Source organism: Solea solea, chromosome 16 (genome assembly GCF_958295425.1).
Source record: "Solea solea chromosome 16, fSolSol10.1, whole genome shotgun sequence".
In the NCBI taxonomy this organism is placed as follows: domain Eukaryota; kingdom Metazoa; phylum Chordata; class Actinopteri; order Pleuronectiformes; family Soleidae; genus Solea; species Solea solea.
In genome coordinates, this window is record NC_081149.1 from 19,428,359 (window position 1) to 19,447,529 (window position 19,171).

Here is a 19,171-nt window from a genome sequence, read left to right on the forward strand (position 1 = left end):
TCCAAAACATGCAATATGGGGATTAGGTCAATTGGAAACTTTTAATTGAGGTGCGAGTGTGAGATTGGACGGTTATTTGTCTCTATGTAGTCCTGTGATGGATTGGTGGACTGTCCAGGGTGTGACCCCGCCCCCGTGACCCTCATGTGGAGGATATAGCGGTAGAATATGGATGAATGGATGGATGCATTGATTTCGTTGAACATTTGGTCTGGTGACTGAAACTGTACCAGAGGGAATAGTGTCAGGAGTGATTTACAGTATAGTGCTCAGAATACAAACCTGTAAAACAACAGATTGACGGCATGTTTCTTGACCCCGCCCACCCCACACAGGTCTGGTGCTATCTGCTTGTCAGAGCTTGTTTTCAGATGGACACAAATCATGTTAAAAAGAGTTTTTGTTGACAAAGGCCTCCAAAAAGAAAATCACAAAAAAATACGTACTGCAGCTTTAATATGAAAACACTGGTGAAAACATTTATTATTCACATCCTGTTTATTAAAAATGGTTTAAAAGCACCATCAGCTCTGTGAATGCATTTGATAACAGGCTCAGAATGAACGTTTATAGTTTTCTCTCCCTCTCTCTCTCTCTCTCTCTCTCTGTCCCTCCCTCTCTCTCTCTCTCTCAGCTGGGAGCGCTCGAGAGAAAAGGAGGAAGCGCAGACCGAGAGTGTGAGTGTGTGCGGTGCAGCGGCAGCTCGTGCTCTCGGCAGCAGAAGGACAATCAACCCTCAAACTCACCAACAAAACCGAACCAGCAGCCACTTCCAGGACCACGGCTTGAACTGCAGTCGGTACACGGCACGTGCCATCCCTTTTTTTTTTAAGGAACCGACAACAACAAAAAAACAAGAACAGCAACTTAACGTTGTTAAGTGAAAGTAAAGATTAAACCCGCGGCACAGGTAATCAGGCGGTCAGTCAGTTTCTCAGTGAGTCAGTCGGGAGAATGGCAGACTCGGCGGCGGCCAACAGTGACGGGGAGGACGGACCCCGTCCGCCCATGCGGGGCTTCGCTCGTCAGGGAGCCCTCCGTCAGAAGAACGTGCACGAGGTGAAGGACCACAAATTTATCGCGCGCTTCTTCAAGCAGCCCACTTTCTGCAGCCACTGCACCGACTTCATCTGGTGAGGAGGGAGGGAGGGGTTTCATAACCTGCTACTGTGTCACTCGCTGTCTTTTGTTTGTCAATTATAATATTACTACTACAAATACAAAAAAACAACAACAACAAATCATTGTTTTCTCTGTTTATGGCATTACATATTTCCCATTTAACCAGAGCCGGTCCAAGCCTTTATGGGGCCCCAAAGCAGGACATGATTTATCTCCACTAGTGCTTGACTGTTGTCGTCTGTGAAATGTTCAGCAGGAACTGGCAGTGTTTGTTTTCAAGCTGGTGACTTATTATTAGATCTTCATTTTAACACCATAAACAACGTTTTTTTTTGATAAATGCTCTCGGCATTATATCATTATTTCATCGTGTGCTGTGCAAACATGCTTTGAGAACGTCGAGTGCTTCTCTGTGAAAAGCCCATTCAATTTTAAATTTCCATTTTGCTTCCACTATCTCCTGTTTTATCATGATTGTTAAAAACACCACACGTATGTGGCCAGGCGAGTTTGGGTCTACTTTGCATTTAACAGGATTTGTACATATCGTAAACAAATTACAGTCATAGCATTTACTTGGATGGCATTGATGACACTTTGTCCAAACATTATCATTTCGACTTCCTCTTTTCACACACACACACATACTTCTTTATCTGACGAGTTGTTGTTGTTGTTTTTTTTTTAAGCGTGTTACAGCTCAGGTTTTGGTGACATGAGCGTGTAGAAATGTGCCAACAGCTCTGGTTCTCCTCCTGCCGGCACTTTTCCTGTTGTGGAATGAGCCTCGGGTTGTTCATCCTCAATTTCTGGGGCCATTTACTCTGGAATTCTGCAGCTCTCTCTTGAAAAGAGCGCTCGCACAGCTGGTCCAACGTATAAGTGAACTAAGCTGCAGCTTAGGGACCCTGTGGCGATAAATGGGCCCCCGAAGAGCACTTGATATGTCTCACAAGAGAGTATTATTTTTTTATGTCAATGGTAAACATACAAAGGTGTTGTTTTATGTAAAAGTCTTGAACACAAATGCTGGCTGATGTCTACAAACACTGACAGTCGTCAAGTGTTGGTGGTGGGGAAAGAATATGATGTAGTATTATGTCAGTAAGTTGGAGGAGGGAAGCAGAAGCAGAGGGAGAGGGAGTTTTCTCAAACATTGACTGGAGCCTTATTCTTGTTGTTGATGCTATATGTGGAAGGAAAGACATGGAGATCTGTGGGCAGGAATCACTGGCTGCAGACTACTGTTTGATACGTGTTATGTAGGCAGAGGAAGTGAGAGAGAAGCTGAGGAAAATGAAATGCGGGTTTTCCCAAAGTTGTGGCGTCGGGTCAGGATCACTCACCTGCTCTTGACATGGTTGAACCCTGACACGACCTCTGCTATAATTCCATCGGTCCCCATCCTGCTCCTTCATTTCTCCTCTCAATCACCTGTGCAGACATATTATCCTGCGGCCTGCTGGGGTTTACTAGACAGTGATACTAGCTCTCTGTGCTGGCGTTATTAAATGAGTTCCCGGCTCAAGGTTGGCCTAATTTGTGCCGTTTATAGCGCTCTGCACTATTCCCAATACAACCATAATTTAAGTCCTGCGACAGGCTTTTTAATTTGTGAATGGCTAAATGGTTTGACCCAAAAGATTGCATATGTGTGTTCATGGGAATATGATGGGATTGTTATTCTATCCATCTCTCCGTCTATCTGTCTAGAGAGCTCAATAAGCGTGATGAAAAAGGACGACGAGAGCGCCGAGTGATTTTTACTGTCCAAGAGATTATCTATTTGTAGCCACAATATGAACATGAGCAGGTTTGGGTGTGTTGGTGAATGTATGCAGGTGTGTTGGCAAATGTGTGTGTGTGTGCGTGTACACCTGCAGGCATCCCAGCATTCTCCATACCTCTGACTAGGTGTGGTTGACCTTTTTGCCTTGGGCAGCTGCAGCCTCGCCTGGTGTGACATCAGGCGTGTGCGAGTGAGGATTTGTGTCTCCGAGTTGTCCTCAGTTCATGACCAGCACTGTTCATACATTCATGAAGTGATTAGTGCTGTATTTTATACAAGTGACAGCCAGTATCTGACTCCATGCAAATATCTTGTGGCAAAGGTTTTTCTCTTTTTAAAGCTTTGTTCATGTGTTTGTATGTGTACAGTATACACACACACACACACACACACACACCTGTGCCCGTACAATGTTCAATATTCTTCTTTTTTGTGTTTGTTCTCTTCCCACAGGGGTTTTGGCAAACAGGGATTCCAGTGTCAGGGTAGGTGGATTAAAGTGACACAAATACACACACACAAACACACCAACAGGTGGTGCTCCATTGAACGAGCAATATTAACTTTGTCGCCCTGTGTTTCTGTCACTGTTTCTTGTTGTTTTTTTTCTTTCTCTCTTTTGATTGCTGTCATTTTCTATCTGGTTTCCAGGTTCAGATTAGCGTTAATCCTTCCCCTTATTTTGTCTCCTCTCCTCTCCCTGCACTCTTTTGTCGCTTCCACTACCTGCTTCATTTTTTATCTTTCTACCTTTCATCACATCTCTTTATCCATGTGTTTAAAGGGCTTAAGTGAACACTGAGGTTTTGAGGTGTGTGATTCAGAAGACCACAATTCAAAAAGATATGGCACCAAACACAGTTTTATTCTGAATTGAAATGAATTGAGGTTTTAATGTGAATTATTGACTCATAATATCACTATTTTGACAGCCAGTGTTAATGCTATCCTTTTGTATTTGGGATTTGTTGAGAACAAATACTCAGGTAATGGCCAGATGAAGAGAGTTGGGTGAAGACAGTTATAGATTTAGTGAGTCTTTCATATACAGTCAACCTAACACCATGTTTTAGTTTTCTTTGAAGATCAGTGGGGAAGATTGTAGAGCAGCACATGTAGGCACGTCTGAACGTGGAGGCAGGATTTTGGCTTCTGATTCTCAAAGCAAGGCAAACTGTATCTAGATTTACTTAGAAATAGTAGGAAGGTGACCGAGGCTCAGGAAATAACTCTCCCATTTGTTGTGCCTACATACTCCGTTCATTGACTGAGTGTGTAACACACCAGCTGTTCCAGGAAAATCTACTTTTAACAATCAAAACGTTAATACCAGAGGGATTTTTTTCATATTTTGTCTTGGTAAATAGTTGCTATTTATTATTTTGCTAGTAATGTCTTTTTCTTAGTTTTAAATTTTAAACCTTGTACATTGTCTCCAATTGTTGGCACATAGGTTGTGTTAGACTGATGAAATGTTAATTCAGGCTGCAGATAAATGATCTTTCTGATGACGCTGGGGAAACTTTGTGCGTTTGGTTTCCGCTAGTCAATGTGGTTCATAAACAGAGGAGAGATAGATAGATAGATAGATAGATAGATTTTATGTGTTACACCTTTTATGTTGCTGTGCCTTTTAAATCTGTAAAGCACTTTGTTCCACCTTGGTTGTTTTTTAAAATTGGCTCGACTTGACTTGTGCTTTTAATGCATTTGAAAACAGCGTCATGGCTGTAATTGCACTGTGCTACAGTATGTCCCGGTGAAGGTGCGTCTGAGAGGACGCTTCGTCGACCTTCATTTGCCTTTTTTTTCCTTATGTTAATTGCATTAGTGCTTTGGTTGATGTGCACCCACTCTTGGTATAAACCGTAAGTACTCAATATGTAATGTCCAGGGAAATGACACAAATGTTGGCTGTAAATTGATTTATAAATTCTTATAATCAATGATATGTTAATCTTTAACTTAGGAAATGGGTATACTTTAGTGACTGAAATGTGTCCCTGACAGTTTTATTAAAAAGTGTATATAAGAGATATGAGTGCAGCTGTGTTAATTGTGGCTCAGTAAAATAGAAGCCCTGCTGGTTATATCATCGAAAAATGGAATGGATTGAATATTAAGCACCTTTTAACACACTATTTGTCCTTGAAACTTCATTTTCCTCTGACAACATAAACTCTATAGTATTACTTTTAAGTAATAGACTCTAGGTTGAGATGGCAGTGTAAGTAAACGAAAATTAAACTGTGTGTTTACCCGCATCATTTCCATTCAGCGACGACAGAGTCTGAGAAAAACAACTGTCACCATTTGACAGATTAAGCGTCTGCATTGCCACAGGAAATGACATAAGCAATCAGAGGAACACATCGAGCTGACAAGAATGTGGAGGTTTTGTACTTTTCTTTCAATTTGCTTGAAGTCTGTGTTTTTTCACTTGTATTAATAGCCAACTGGATGTGTCCAAGGATTTTCACGTCTCCTAGCAACAGTGAAACATTCGGATGCAACTGTCTATATGCTGTAGGAAGGAAGAGGAGCTGTGTTCAATACAGCTGTAGGTTAGCGGGTAATTAGCCATCTTGCGTATGTAATATGTCAATAGTGTCCTTTAACGGGATACATCCGCTGCCCTGTGGGGATCTACATGCCTCTGGAGCAGAGTGAGAGTGAGGCACAGGTGTGTGTTTGTTGGCGGGGGGTTATTCTGATGCCAGGGCTGGGAGAGTTAGAGGACAGTGAGGACAAAAAGTGTTTTCATCTAAAATTTCACTTCTAACTCCAATGCCAGGATAGCCACACGAAGGAACACATCCTGGTTATTTGATAGTTGCATTGTTCTCTCATAAATGTATAGTGTGTGCAGCTTGATTTTTTCTCCTATGGGGTAATGAGTGAATGAAAATGAATCAAATATGAAGTTGTTGTTTTTTTAACGTTTCCCAGAGTGGGAAAATCTCAAAATGCCACCTACGATTTCACGTAGACCATTATACCACTTGTGGAAAACGATGATGTCCTAATCCCACCTCTTTCATAGTCTGGCATTCACTGTCACTATATTCGTCATTGTTGTCGTCATCCTCCACTTTTGATTGGAGGTTGTTTGGTCTGTTTGCTTTATAGACCATTTAGGCCAATATTTGTCATTTTTTATCAGCTGATGATGATTATTATTATTATTATTATTATTATTATTATTGATGCATCGTTTTGATTTGTGCAATGGAAACACAAAACAACAACAAAAAAGATAAAGATATTAATGGCATACACTGTAGATAAAATGCAAATGTGAGAAAGTGATTTGTGAATAACTTTTTTTTTTTTTTGGTGGCTTCAATTGTTACTGATCCAGAAGAGGTCGATGATTGCACCTTGTCAAAAGTGCAGCTCACATATTATTACTATTATTACTATTATTATTGTGCCATCTCAACGAATCCACTCAGTGGGTGTAGAAGCTAAGCTTCATTAGCAACATGTGACACATTTGTGCGTTGTGGGGTTTCTCGTGCCTTGTCATTAGTAAGAACAGATATGGCTCTTGTGTTATCACTGTGGTGTTTGTTTTGCTTTTGAAGGATGTGAAGAGAAACGTGCAAATGTAAAAAGTCTGTGACAATTGTCCTTTGTTAATTGATTTGTTTTTTTGTTCATCCTCAAATGTCTTGTTTTGTGCACAAACCAAATATATCCAGTTTACTGTCATTGGGGTGTGTGTGTGTGTGTGTGTGTGTGGGGGGCTGAATATATTCCCATTTCAGGAACTTAAATCACAGAACTTGTGTGCTGAAGTTCCTTAAATGCGAGTTAAAGAAAGTCGCTAGAACTGATGAGTTGATCATCCAAATAGTTGGTGATTAATTTAGTAATCAATTAACAATCGGTTAATTTAACACGCTGCTGGCAAATGTGCAGTCTGTAAGGTTGGCTTGGTGTTGCGTGTTGTGTAACTCTGTGTACAGTACTGCTGGTCCAAGCAGAGCATTGCCTCGTTGTTGTTGTTGTGGCTGTAAACAATGGACTGGAATGACTTGGTAGCGTTCTACTTTTCAGGTTTCCATACACAGGAAAGAATGTTGTGCAGCAGCAGCAGCAGCAGCAGCATGTGTTATGTAATGTGTCAAGTGTGTTAGTTGTGAACATAAGATCTCCTGTGTCTTTATGTTGGAAGTTATGACTCTCTGTGTGTGTGTGTGTGTGTGTGTGCTATGTGATCCATGTTGTAGTTAATGACCGAGTGAGTGCTCATTTCCTTAAAGGCTGTTTGTGCAGAACTGCTGCCTCCATTTGATTGGTTTTGTGTTTGTGTTAATGCATGTGTTCCTAAATGAGTTTGTTAGTATGAGCTGGGTTTCAGCGTGTAACAGGCTATTTAGTGTCCTCTTCTTTCTGCTTGCAGCCTTAATGGGCAAATTGTCCATTTAGAACTCCAAAGTAATGGGCAGTGATGGGAAGTGCAAGAAACGGTGTAAATAAATAGGGCAGTAAGAAGGGGAAGAGGATAGAAAAGTTGGAGTGGAATTCATTTAGGAGAAATGGAGAGATAAAAGGGGGAAAGTGAGTGGGAAGCACAAGGAAAGATAGGAGGATTATAGGATTTCCCCGAAAGTTCTAATCAAAGTATCTCATGGAAAAAAAAACAAGGATAAAAGACATGCTACATGGCAACATTCAATGTATTCTGACCACCATTCTGTTTTTAATGCTAAATAGGGATGGGACGATATCACTTTTTTGTGTCCGATTCGATACTGATGCCGTGTAACAAATATTGTTCTCCCAAAAAGAAGAAGTAAACGGCCCAAACATGACTCAGCTAAAATGCTTTTGCTGATTTGTATTTACATTTTTACAGTCCGTGCTTAGTGAAACGTGGTGTATGTAGGATCTTTGGATTGCATCGTATTCTACATCTTTATCTGTCCGATATCCGATGCAGGGATTCTGACCAGTATCTTGTGCACACTGTAACATGCAGCATGTTAAGTGTTTTTTGGAATGGCTTCAACCTAAATTGTGGCACTTGTTTTGCCTTCTGAATAATTTGTACTGGATTAAGAGGAATGCACACAAATCTAGTAAATAAATAAATTGCAATCAAACAGAGAAATTGTTAAAAAAAAAAAAAAAAAAAATGAGAGAAAAAAGGGCTAAGGGAAGTATGCAGAAATGACACTCCAGCAAAGAGGTGGTGGGTGAGATTTTTCTGCCAGGCAGAGGAGATAATGGACAGAGGGAAGAAGAGGTAGAAAAGAGGAGAGATAAAATGGTGTGGGCATGGAGTGTTGATTGCACTTAAAACGGGCGATAAATATGTTGCAGCATTTAGCACTCTACCAGAGGGGAAATGTATGTATTTATAAACAGCACTATTCAGTCTTCTCTTTGACTGATGGCATCTTTTGTGTTTGGGTTTAATCGAGCGTCTCTCCCCTTTCACCTGCAGCCATCACGCTGTATTTGGGCACAGTGCCCATGCTGTAGTTCATCTGGATTCATGTTGTGTTTTCTTTGCTCTTCATATATAAATGAGGGAGTGAATATTTGCAAACACTGGTGTCAGTTGGCAGAGCTGAACGCTGCTCAGGTGCTTCTGCAACTCCAACCCGAGTGGGTGGAAGGTCTCCAGATCCAAAACCTGCCTCCCACACACACACACACACACACACACACACACAAATGCATGAGCACACACACCAGTGTTGAGGTGTATCATTGAGATCCTGAAGCAAAGAAAAAGGGTTTTAATATCTGATTCTGTCATCCAGTCTTTTGTGTTTCCACCTGCACCGTTCTTTGTTTCCCTAATTGCTTTAGACCCATCACTCGCTCCTTTTTATCCTACGCTCTTTTTTCAGTTTTTCTCTTTCTGCCAATTCCCCCATCTCCCCAGCTTTGGTTTCTCTATATCCTTCCATCATAGCCATCCATAGCCTTCAGCATCATTTCTATCGTCACTATTTTTCTCAAATTCTTTTCTCCCTTGGTTCCCCCTCTCCTTCAATCAATCCTCCAGCTCCCCATTTCTCCCTATATCTCTCTTCCTTCGTCTCATCCTCCTTTTTCTCTAGTGTCTGTGAGTTGGAAACTATGGGCTTTGATGTTTTTATAAATAGCGTAAGTGTTCCTCTGAGATTGCCACTAAATAGGATGGATGGATGGTAGATGGATGGATGGATGGGGGAGTGGGGAGGGGCATGTAAGAGGAGAGAGTGCTGAGTGTGTAGGTGTGAAGGGAGAACATGGATAGTACCAGGAAAAAAAAAGAAGCAAGGATTAAAAAGTGACAGAGGTCTTTATAGAGATAACAGACAGCACTGTTGTTGTTTTTTAATTTCATGAAAACATGTTAGTCCAACTAAAATTTAGCCAGTCGGACTAACTACTTTGATTCATAGTCTGATTACTCCTGCATGTATACGCATAGTCGGACTGGAGTCGGACTTGGTAGTAGTAGAAATGGACTGCGTGTAAATTCCCAGCATCGTATTGGGACAACACAGAAACCACAAGAGCCATGCTAGATCTAATTGATCACATAAATGTCAACAGGAAACTGATTCAATACTTGCTAGCTTATACAGCACCACCTGTGGAGGCGGAGTCAGATGTACAACGCCAATAATCGATTTTCTCCTCTGCATGTTTACTCGGACTCTGTAAGTTGTCCGGTTGCCTGTCTTAGTCGGACTACAGCCTTAGTTAGATTAAAGTTTGCATGTAAATGTAGTGACTGATAAGAGAATAAGGATGGGAAACTGTAAAGCTCATACTTTCTAAAATCCAAGGTAAATATCAGTAATAAATGTGGCTTTACTGTGAACGTATACTTGTATAATTGTTACGTTTTATTTATTAGCCACCTTTCACAACACTCAGGGTCATCAACAAAAAAACGTAACAAATAAAACAGTATAGATGGAAAAGTCATATTTAAAATGAGTAGGAAATTATCATTTCATGATCACAAAAGTAAGTAGAGTTTTGGGGGTATTTGATTTGAAGGTGGTGAGAGAGTCGGACTTGAGGTTGAATTGCGTAAGCGGAGGTGAGGAGCTAGGGTGGGAGAGCGCGATAGATGTATGGTGATGCAAGGTTGTGGGGAGCCTTGATGGTGGCAAGGAGAATTTCTATAATCAATGAGGTGTTTAATAAGGAGCCACTGTCCCTATGGCTGAGGTTCTGCTCGACATTCTGGCAGGTGCATTCTGGCCTGATTTGCAGAGAATATTGAATGGAAGATCAACAAAGACGGTGTCGCAGTAATCGATGTGGGAGGTGACAAGGATGTTAATCAAGTAATGATGTCGTTAGGTGTATTGCTAAACACGGCATTTTCCTCTTGCAAACAGTCATGGTGCCGTGTGCGTTTGAAGAAAGCATGGTGACACTAGCTCGTAAGTGGTCAGAAGAGATGCGTTTAAGACGCACTTTTGATGCCACTTAACTCTATCCACATGCAATTAGATCACTGAGGATGGATGCTAATACTAGATCTGAATGGGGTCACTGGATGACAGACAGAATAGTGTACTGTCAATGATGACTTGGGGGTTGGACTATGGAACTTGAGCTTGGGTGAGGTTTAGTTAATTAGGTTTAGCTAATTAGGATCCCCATTAGCCATTACAGTAGGCAATGACCACTATTTCCAGGGTAAACATTAATCAGTAACGCGTTTCTGGTTCGTGTATCAAACGGCTATCATCGTCAGATATACCCATCAATAAATAATGTTGTCTGGGGAAAAATAAAATAAAAATATCTGGTGTCGTAGGAATCTGTAAAAAGGTTGCAATAGCATGCTACTCTGCAAGCGAAGACACTGATACAGCCCAGCCTCTCTCGTCTGCTTTGTTGTCAAAGCTTTGCCTTCAGAACACACAGAGCACACACTGCCTTAAGCTGAGTCGAAGAGTGAGCGCTGTGATTACAGCTTTGTTGAAACAGACTACACCTTGTTTGAGTCACCTGTGGCTATCAGGACATGACGAGGTGCTATTATGGACTAGGGGTGGGACACGCAGGGTACCTCATGATACATTATGATATGTGATACGTGCTCCATGTGGTCCAAGTTGGAAGTGCAGTTTTTGTCTTTTTATTCCCACCCCATTATGGACTAAAGCGCTCTGAACTTTGCGCGACTCTATATGTTTCCACCACCCTAGTGGCAGGAAAAGGCTCTTTGTAGGTTCACTGTGCACTTCAAGTCCAAAGAGATTTCACGAGTAAGGAAACAGCCGGAGCAGACATTATCCGACACCTACAGTATTTTCACATCTTCAACATTCTGATAAACCTTCCCTCATCCTACTCTGGAGAGCACTTAAACATAGCAATAATAGAGTATACAATACATATAAACACGAGACGTTAAAGGTAGGTACCACTTCCAGACCACTGACATCCTCCACCTTACGCCTCAAGGGGATACAACTTTGCATTACGGAAAAGCCTCTCCCAACTGACAGAAATGCAGAATCTGTTCATCCATTCAAAAAGTTCTGAAAGCACATTTTTAGAGCTTAGCCTTCCTAACTTACTAGCACAAATTCCAAGTGTTTTTTTATGTTAATTGTGGCCTCTGTAAATATTTTCTTCCGATTTTTCAGCTTCTTAAAAGGGAATATTTTCGAGTTTAAATCATTAAAACTGAACAATTTTGGTTGTGTTTTAAAAAGTGCTAAATAGATAAAGCCTTACTCACTTACTGTAGCAGAAACGCATAATGCTCTATGGAAATCGTCTTAGTCATCTGATTATCATCAGTAATGAAAGTGACTTGATCCCAACAGCTTGTCTAAGACTTTATTCTCAGCTTTTTCAAGAGTTCATGTTATACAACACCACTCTTTCATACTTGCCACTACTATGGTGTGTAGAACAATGATAGTGAGCGTCAGTCGGCGTATTGATGGAGCCAAAAATATTTCAGCATTATAGTGCATTGATTTCTGCCTTTCGTATCAGACACAACAAACATGGCACAGAACGGCATAATACAATATGAATCACATGTTTAAGGTGGGAAGGCTCACTGTGATTATGACTATAGGAGAAAAAGCGTAATGAATCTGGGATGCAAGTTGTTTTTGTTGTCGTTTTTTTTAAATCATTAACCAGCATTAAGAAACACAGTTAAAATAAATGCAAGTAGAAACTGTTAAACAAAATAATCCACTTAGAATACAATTGTTGGTTGGGGGGGTTTCATGATATAATATTATTACATTACAAAATGATTGTGACATTAACAGTATTGTGCAACTTTGCATTACATTGCATCTTTTTACTTTTTTATGAGTGCAAAATATAGTACCAAAGCATACGTTTGTTAACATTTTAGTTATAACTTATTTGGGTAACTTGAATTGAAGAAGACACGCAGACCGACACAGTCATTAAGAAATGTTGCACCTGACCAACTGTCAGTACGGTCTGTACTGCTAGAGGTATTTTGAACGATGCAACAAAACAAAATTGTGCAAAATAGAATTCTCATTTTGCAGTTGAATTAATAAAATACAAATACAGGTGTCTTTGTATCTATACAATATTTTTCCCCCATCCAGAGTAGTCAGGGTTATAAGGAACTATGATACAAGAACCAGTTGTTGTTCAGTTTTTGTTTGCTTTTCAACTTTCAGCAAACATGTAACTCTGTCATCATGACTTTGTTTATAGTCACAGTAACACATGGTATCTTTTCTACCCTCAACTACTCTTTTCTTCGCAGTTTAATGTGGAATGGGTGTGGGTCTGATAAAATCTAATTTTACTTGTGAGTGAGGATATGCTCAATGACCCTGACCCACTTACACACTGAAGACTGCGGTCAGTGAGTGTTTGTTTGTTTTCTGTGTGCGTGTGTGTGTGTGTGTGTGTGTGTGTACTCCACTTTCAGTAACAGACTTAAAGACTGTATCCCTCAGGGCCTCGTTGTCCTTGCTACTGCCATTTCTGGCACCAGTTGCCTTGGTGACACTTCGGAGACATCTCAGGATGGATCAAATGGCCGATGTGGGTCAAGCTTGTTTGACATTATGGCCCAAACACAGGCAGAAACAACAGAAACTGGGAACCAGCTACCAGTAACTAAATTTAGATTCTTTCTTCCCCTCAAAATAAGCAAACTGTCAAATATCATGTCTGTTTGAAGGAGAGATGCAGTATTATAACAACTATATGTCTTGTACACTATATTACCTAAGCAGACAATGAGGTAACAAAAGATTAGTACAGCTAATGATTATCTTAATATAGTGAAGGTATTTTATCATTTAATTGTAAAAACAAAATGCTGAGTCAGAACGAGCCAGCAAACCAGCTAGTGAATGATTAAGTGCTTATATAGTGATAGCGTTTTGGGAGGAGTTATGCAAATTGTGGCTCCAGTGTGTCATCAAGCCATATTTAGACACGCCTAAAAAAATCCTCAGAACTGTAGAGAAACTATTTTCAATCTTGACTACACAATGCTTTACTCCCTTTTCCTGACACTATTTTCTTGCATAATATATGAGTCACTATAATTTGCTTTACATACACTTTAAGCTTATCATACCATCAGAATCCCATTTGGTGCTATGTTGGTAGTGGGCTCATTGGCAACCCGCTGTCCAGATAAAAACCGCCCAGTTTTCCTTTTTTTTTTTTTTTATGTGCTAAAGGGGCGCCATGCAAAAAAAGTTGGGCAAAGAGGATTAAATTATGCAGTTAAGGCCTCAGAATTAGAATAAGTTATTTTTGCAAAACACAGCAATGAGTGATAGTGACTTTTGTCTTCTGCATTTAAACCATACTTATTACACACCAGTAGTGAACACACACAGACACACAAGCACGGGCGCAGGAGCAGTGAGCAGCATTTATATGGAAGCAATGGGGGATTGGGTGCCTTGTTCAGGGGCACCCCAGCCCTTGACCCATCCTGGGATTCAACCAGCAACCCTCCAGTTACAAACCTAATTCCTTTCCTCTCAGTCATGGGCTGCTCTGTTTGTATAAACCTAGTCTCAGTAAAGTCATATTCATATGCCCCCTCGGCTGATTTATCATTTAATTACTCTCTTTAGCAGCACTCTGGTGGTCGGTGTCGCACGACTTTTTAACTGCTCTGTTTTGTTATTTTAATGAAGGTGATTTGCAAATTGAACCTGATCTGGTGCTTTCAGGGGAAGTAGTTGTTGACGATGAGATGAACTAACTGTCTAAAATGTGAATCATATTGTGTAGGTGGTACGATGGCTCACCTGCATTACTAACTGCTGGGGCAGATATGTTGCTGCGCTGCTGCTGCTGCTGCTGCTGCCGCCGTGGGTTTGAAAGTGTTCTTTTAAAAAGGCTGAAAATGTACAATAATGAGTTTGCTTTCCAAATGCATATCCAAGCATAACAAATGAACACTGTAATATTTCCTTGTTAATTGTGTGCATTGGCTTCATGCTAACATTTCAGACATACTAAAAAAATCCCCTATTAATTATTGTATATAGCGTGTTAGGTCTGCAGTCTGACTAAAATAAGTCTTGGCAATTTCTAATAAAGTAAATGTTTACCTAGACCTGTAGATAATAATAAATATGCTGATGCCGCTCTTGATGTATTCATTGTCCGTGGTGGATTCAACGTCACTGACTACAGCTGTGCCAACATTAGATGTGAGCTCTTTCTCGTCTGGTTGGAAACATTTCCCTGTTCATCTTTGCATTTTCTATCGCCAAAAAAGGCATCAATCATTGTTTCCATTAACTTTTGAAAAGTTCACCACATTTGTAACTGATGTCTTATTTACCTTACCCTATCACCTACAGTAACTCTTGCTCTAGTCTCTCGTCTTTTTCCTCTGTGCTCTTTACTTTCTCACCCAGGAGCGTTCACAGGTATCAGTAGGCATGTTGTGATATGGTATGGAGGGTACCCTTTAAATCAATAGACCATGTTTGGTAACATGACAACTCCTACACCAATGCGTTACATGCACTTGGGCTTGTTGTTGTTTTGCAAGGCAGTCTGTCAAAGCCCGTGGGTAAACCACATGTCCGACATGCTCTAGGTGGCTCGCAGCTGGTCAATCAGAGCACACTGGGTAGACGGGCCACGCATAGCGAGTGAAAAAGAGTCACTGCAGCAGTGAACAGTACGAGACAAACGATGCATATGTAGATGTAGTAGATCCCCAAATGAAAATAATAAAATTGTGAACGCGCAAAATATAGATGCGTCTCTTAAATACACAGCAAAGAAGGCTCAATCCAACTTTAGACATACAGTACGTTTGTGGGATGTTTATCTGTAGGATGTGCGTGTCTGTCTAAAAATACAAGTAAGTTAATCTAACATTAATGTAGTATATGTTTCAAAGTTGCCCCATTTCTGTCCATTTCTCTCTCGCTCCCCCTGTGAGATGTTTGATCGAGACCATCTAACTATGTCAGTTTTGCTCCTGAGATCCTTTAACCCTATCATTGGTAACCTAGCAACAGGGAGGGTATAGTCATCCTAGGCCTCTTTTGACTTTCCATCTTCTTGACTTTCTATATTTGATTTATTTGTTCCTCCTAGACATGGCTCGCACTTCCTGTTTCTGCTTACTCCTGTGTGTGACACACACACACCTCCCTTTTCTTTTATCTTAGTTTGCAAGACTTGTGCCTATTTATTAGAAATGTGTAAAGTTCATGCTAAAGCTGTAATGGCGCGTTTGAATTTCACGCTGCCGTCTCAAAGACCATTTGACCATATGAGCCAGCAAAGGGTGCTTGTAAGGTTTCCTAACATATCACATGACGGTGACTGTGCACAAGTGGGACCTGTACAAAGAGAGTGACTTTGGCAGACGCAACCGCAGCAGCGACAGCACCTTGGAGATGCAGGCCTACATGAGGGAGACTGTGCTCTCTCTGAAGATAGCAAGCCACTGATTTGGCAAAAAGTAACCACAACCATCCAGGCTCACAAGTGTCTGTGCACTCTGTGTGCGTGTTCTCATTTGTTGGTAATATAAAGCGAGAGCTCGATCCCGATCAGGTTGACAGACTAGAGAATAATATTAGAAATGAACCTGGGCTGTTAGATTTGCTTTGTTCATGGATTCTTTTTGATTATTTTTATGACCAACGTTCAGTCACATCATTCCAATCCAAATTCCAATGATCACAGAATTTGATGGACATACAATAAAACAAATCTGGTGCACAGTACACAGAACCTATTTTACTTTACTGTAATTTAGTGAAAAGCTGTCAGAATTTCCTGCTGTTGTCAGTGAGTTCCCATTCAGGGAGTGTTTATTCCATCCTAGTGTACTGAGTATGTACACTCTAATGCTAGTATTATTGTAAATAAAGTAACAATTATTACAATTTTTAATAACTAACTGTTTGTGGAGTATTAGGGGTGTTAGGATTTATTGGAACAAATTACGTATCGTCCTATATTGAGTATGATGACATTAAGTAAGTAAGTGTTACATTTAAACCATTTTCAAGCAAGTTCACATCAATACTGATTAAGCATTTCAGCTCCACACGATCTCTTTCTCAGGATTGCCGTTTTTGCACCTTTGTCGATATTCCCGCGTTGCACACAGAGTGACTACTTTTACATCACAACTGAGCAGGCAGGGTGTAAGAAGCATACAGTGTGGAAAAAAAAAAAGAAGTGATGCAGCTTTTTAAAGCAGCATTGTGGGTGAAAACACCAAGAAAAACCCTTTTTTTTAAAAAAAAGCTTCAGACGTGGATTCCGCTGCTAAAAATAAACCTGTATGCTCAGTGGCAGGAGTTTACAATATTATTGTAGTCGGTGAATGATTTTTGGCGGTTGTAAAGACATCCGTCTGGGTCACCCTTTGTTAAGTGAGAGCCATATTTTGAGAAGAGAAATGACATGCATGGAGTGAAAAGAAACAATAAAACGGGAAACCAAAATTAAGCCATAAAAGCCTCATCACACTTGAATTGTATTTATCTACGTGTTGCAGGCGTATCTGGAGGCGACGTTCATTTTTATTATGCCTTGCATAACATGTTCAATCTTTTACACCCTGTATTTAGCTCATGACTGAAACATGACGGTCTCGTTGTCTCTTCTTAACTGCAGTCCTCGTCTCTCACCTCTGTGTCCTCTCTCCCACTCCCTCTACCTTACCCTCTTCATGCCTCCTCTCTCTGAATTAATGAGTAAATTGGTGGATTAGGTAAAAGTGTACAGCGCTTTGAGCACGGTGACTATCTTCTTCAACAAATATAGTACAGTATTGTAAAACACCGACATCATAGACGTCATATTTTGTTCACTTATACTTCACTAACCTTGATTATTTTTTCTTGTAGCCTAAAACAGTAGCGATTGTTCACAGGGGAGTTGATACAGAGAGAGAGAAGCTGCATGTGTGTATGCATTTGTGTTTGCTGGACATATTTAACAGTTAAGTCCCTGTCATGAGAGGGAACTGCAGTTTCCCTCATAAACATTTTCATACAACACAAACAACTGGCAAAGCACAAAGGCTGCTGTTCATGATTGTTCCATATTTTATTCCAGTTAAAAAAACTTTTATTTGGCAGAAATTGAAGATTAAAAAAAAAAAATGATTATATGATTTATTGATTTTACCCAGGAATGTGCTAAATGTTGTTTTTATATATTATATATATATCAGGAGGTGGGTCAACACTACAGACGTCGCCATTGTGGATCGTCTTAATGTTTTTATAGTAGCCCACAAGGAAAGTGAGTCCCCTGGAGCTAATCAGCATTGTAGGAACTCATCCGCCCGTCCATCCTCCACATGGAGCTGTGCCTATCTTAGCTGACATCGGGTACGCCCTGGACAGTTCAAAAGTCCGTCGCTAACCACTACACCAACCGTGTGGCCCGTGTATGAACTCATAACAGACATCAATTTGCATTTAAATAATATGCACTCCAGCTTTGAATAGCAATTATGTGCATCGTTCACAGACACTCCGTTCAGTCCGTTCATGTTGAACCTCTAAGGTAATAAGTGCACCCCAGGGTGTGTTTAAAATGATGTGTGGTCTGGCGCATTGTTATCTTGCGGCACCATTGACCAACAAAAACCTGGTCTAAAATCAATAAAGGCGCAGTATTTTCATGCTTATTTAAACAGCACATTGGATGCGCTGACATAAGCAGATTCACAACAATGCACATACACTCTGCTTGTGGCGCACAGGGATGCGCTTCAGCGCTCCTCCTCTTCCTCATCAGTTAAATGCCAGTTGAATGTTGTGCAATTACTTAGCCCGTGCGGTCTAATGGAGTCGCTGATAGGACAGTTGATGATTAGACGGTGGAGGCAGAGGGTCCACCTTCCAACAACCGCACACCCGTTAACGCAGGGAGGAGGCGCTAAAGGGACACGGACACAAAGGTGCTTTCTTTAGATCTCACTGGGAAGATTACAGGACTCGTATCTGTTGCTGCGGTTTTGTCTCTTCTTCCCCTCCATTAGTTCTACTGCTGCTTCAGCAGCAAATCCAAATAATGAGCAAAGTGTCTCGCACGAGTGCCACCGCCGCCACGTATCATCTTGAATGTAAGACAGCAATTATTCGTAACACATCATGTGAGACTGTGCTCCTGTTTCATCACCATCGACTTCTGCCACTTGTTTTTAACTTTAAATCTGACTTTGGCACATTTCTTTTAAGTTCCTTGAGCTGCTTTGCTTTTATACTGCATGTCTTTTTTTTTATTCTCCATCCTGTCTCTCCTGTTTTTCACTCACATCTGCCCGCATTACTTGCTGCCCCAGCAGCCCGACCCCAGCAGGCACACGAGCAGGTCCGGCTCAGCAGAGAATCGTCCATTCCTGTGTTTGCCATTTAAATAGCAATGTGCAAAATAGCAAAACGACCAGTCATGCAAGTGAAGATAACTCATTTGCAATGGATATTAGATTATATTTCGTATATTAGGTGTTCTTTCCAGTTTGTTCTGTGAAAAATGTAATTAAATGAACCACAAGCTTTGTGGTCTGAGTGACAAAGAAATACAAAAACAAAAAAATTTCCCCAAAAAAGTTTAAAAAAAACCCAATGTGAATGAAACGGAACAAAAACCAAAGTTGACGTGTGACGTGTTTTTGATAACAGCTTTGCCAATCTTTAAGGAACCTTGGCATCAAAGTGCTAAAAAGAGCTTTTGTGAATATGTAATTGATTCTTTTGGTTTGTTTACACAGATTCAGTCATTACCAACTCAAGGTCACAGTTTGTT

The 19,171-nt window shown here is 40.6% G+C and overlaps 1 protein-coding gene across 2 annotated transcripts in view; it reads left to right on the plus strand.

Annotated features, from left to right (window-relative positions):
• Positions 1-662: 662 nt before the first annotated feature.
• LOC131475045 (protein kinase C beta type-like) overlaps positions 663-19,171 on the plus strand; it is an 85,381-nt gene continuing 66,872 nt past the window's right edge. The window contains exons 1-2 of one of the 2 annotated variants that reach the window (XM_058652857.1): positions 663-1,133; positions 3,365-3,396. In XM_058652857.1, coding sequence (XP_058508840.1) covers positions 955-1,133; positions 3,365-3,396 — 211 coding nt within the window. In that variant the 5' untranslated portion in view covers positions 663-954. The remainder of the gene's footprint in view (positions 1,134-3,364; positions 3,397-19,171) is intronic. The other variant, XM_058652856.1, reaches the window with a different exon arrangement.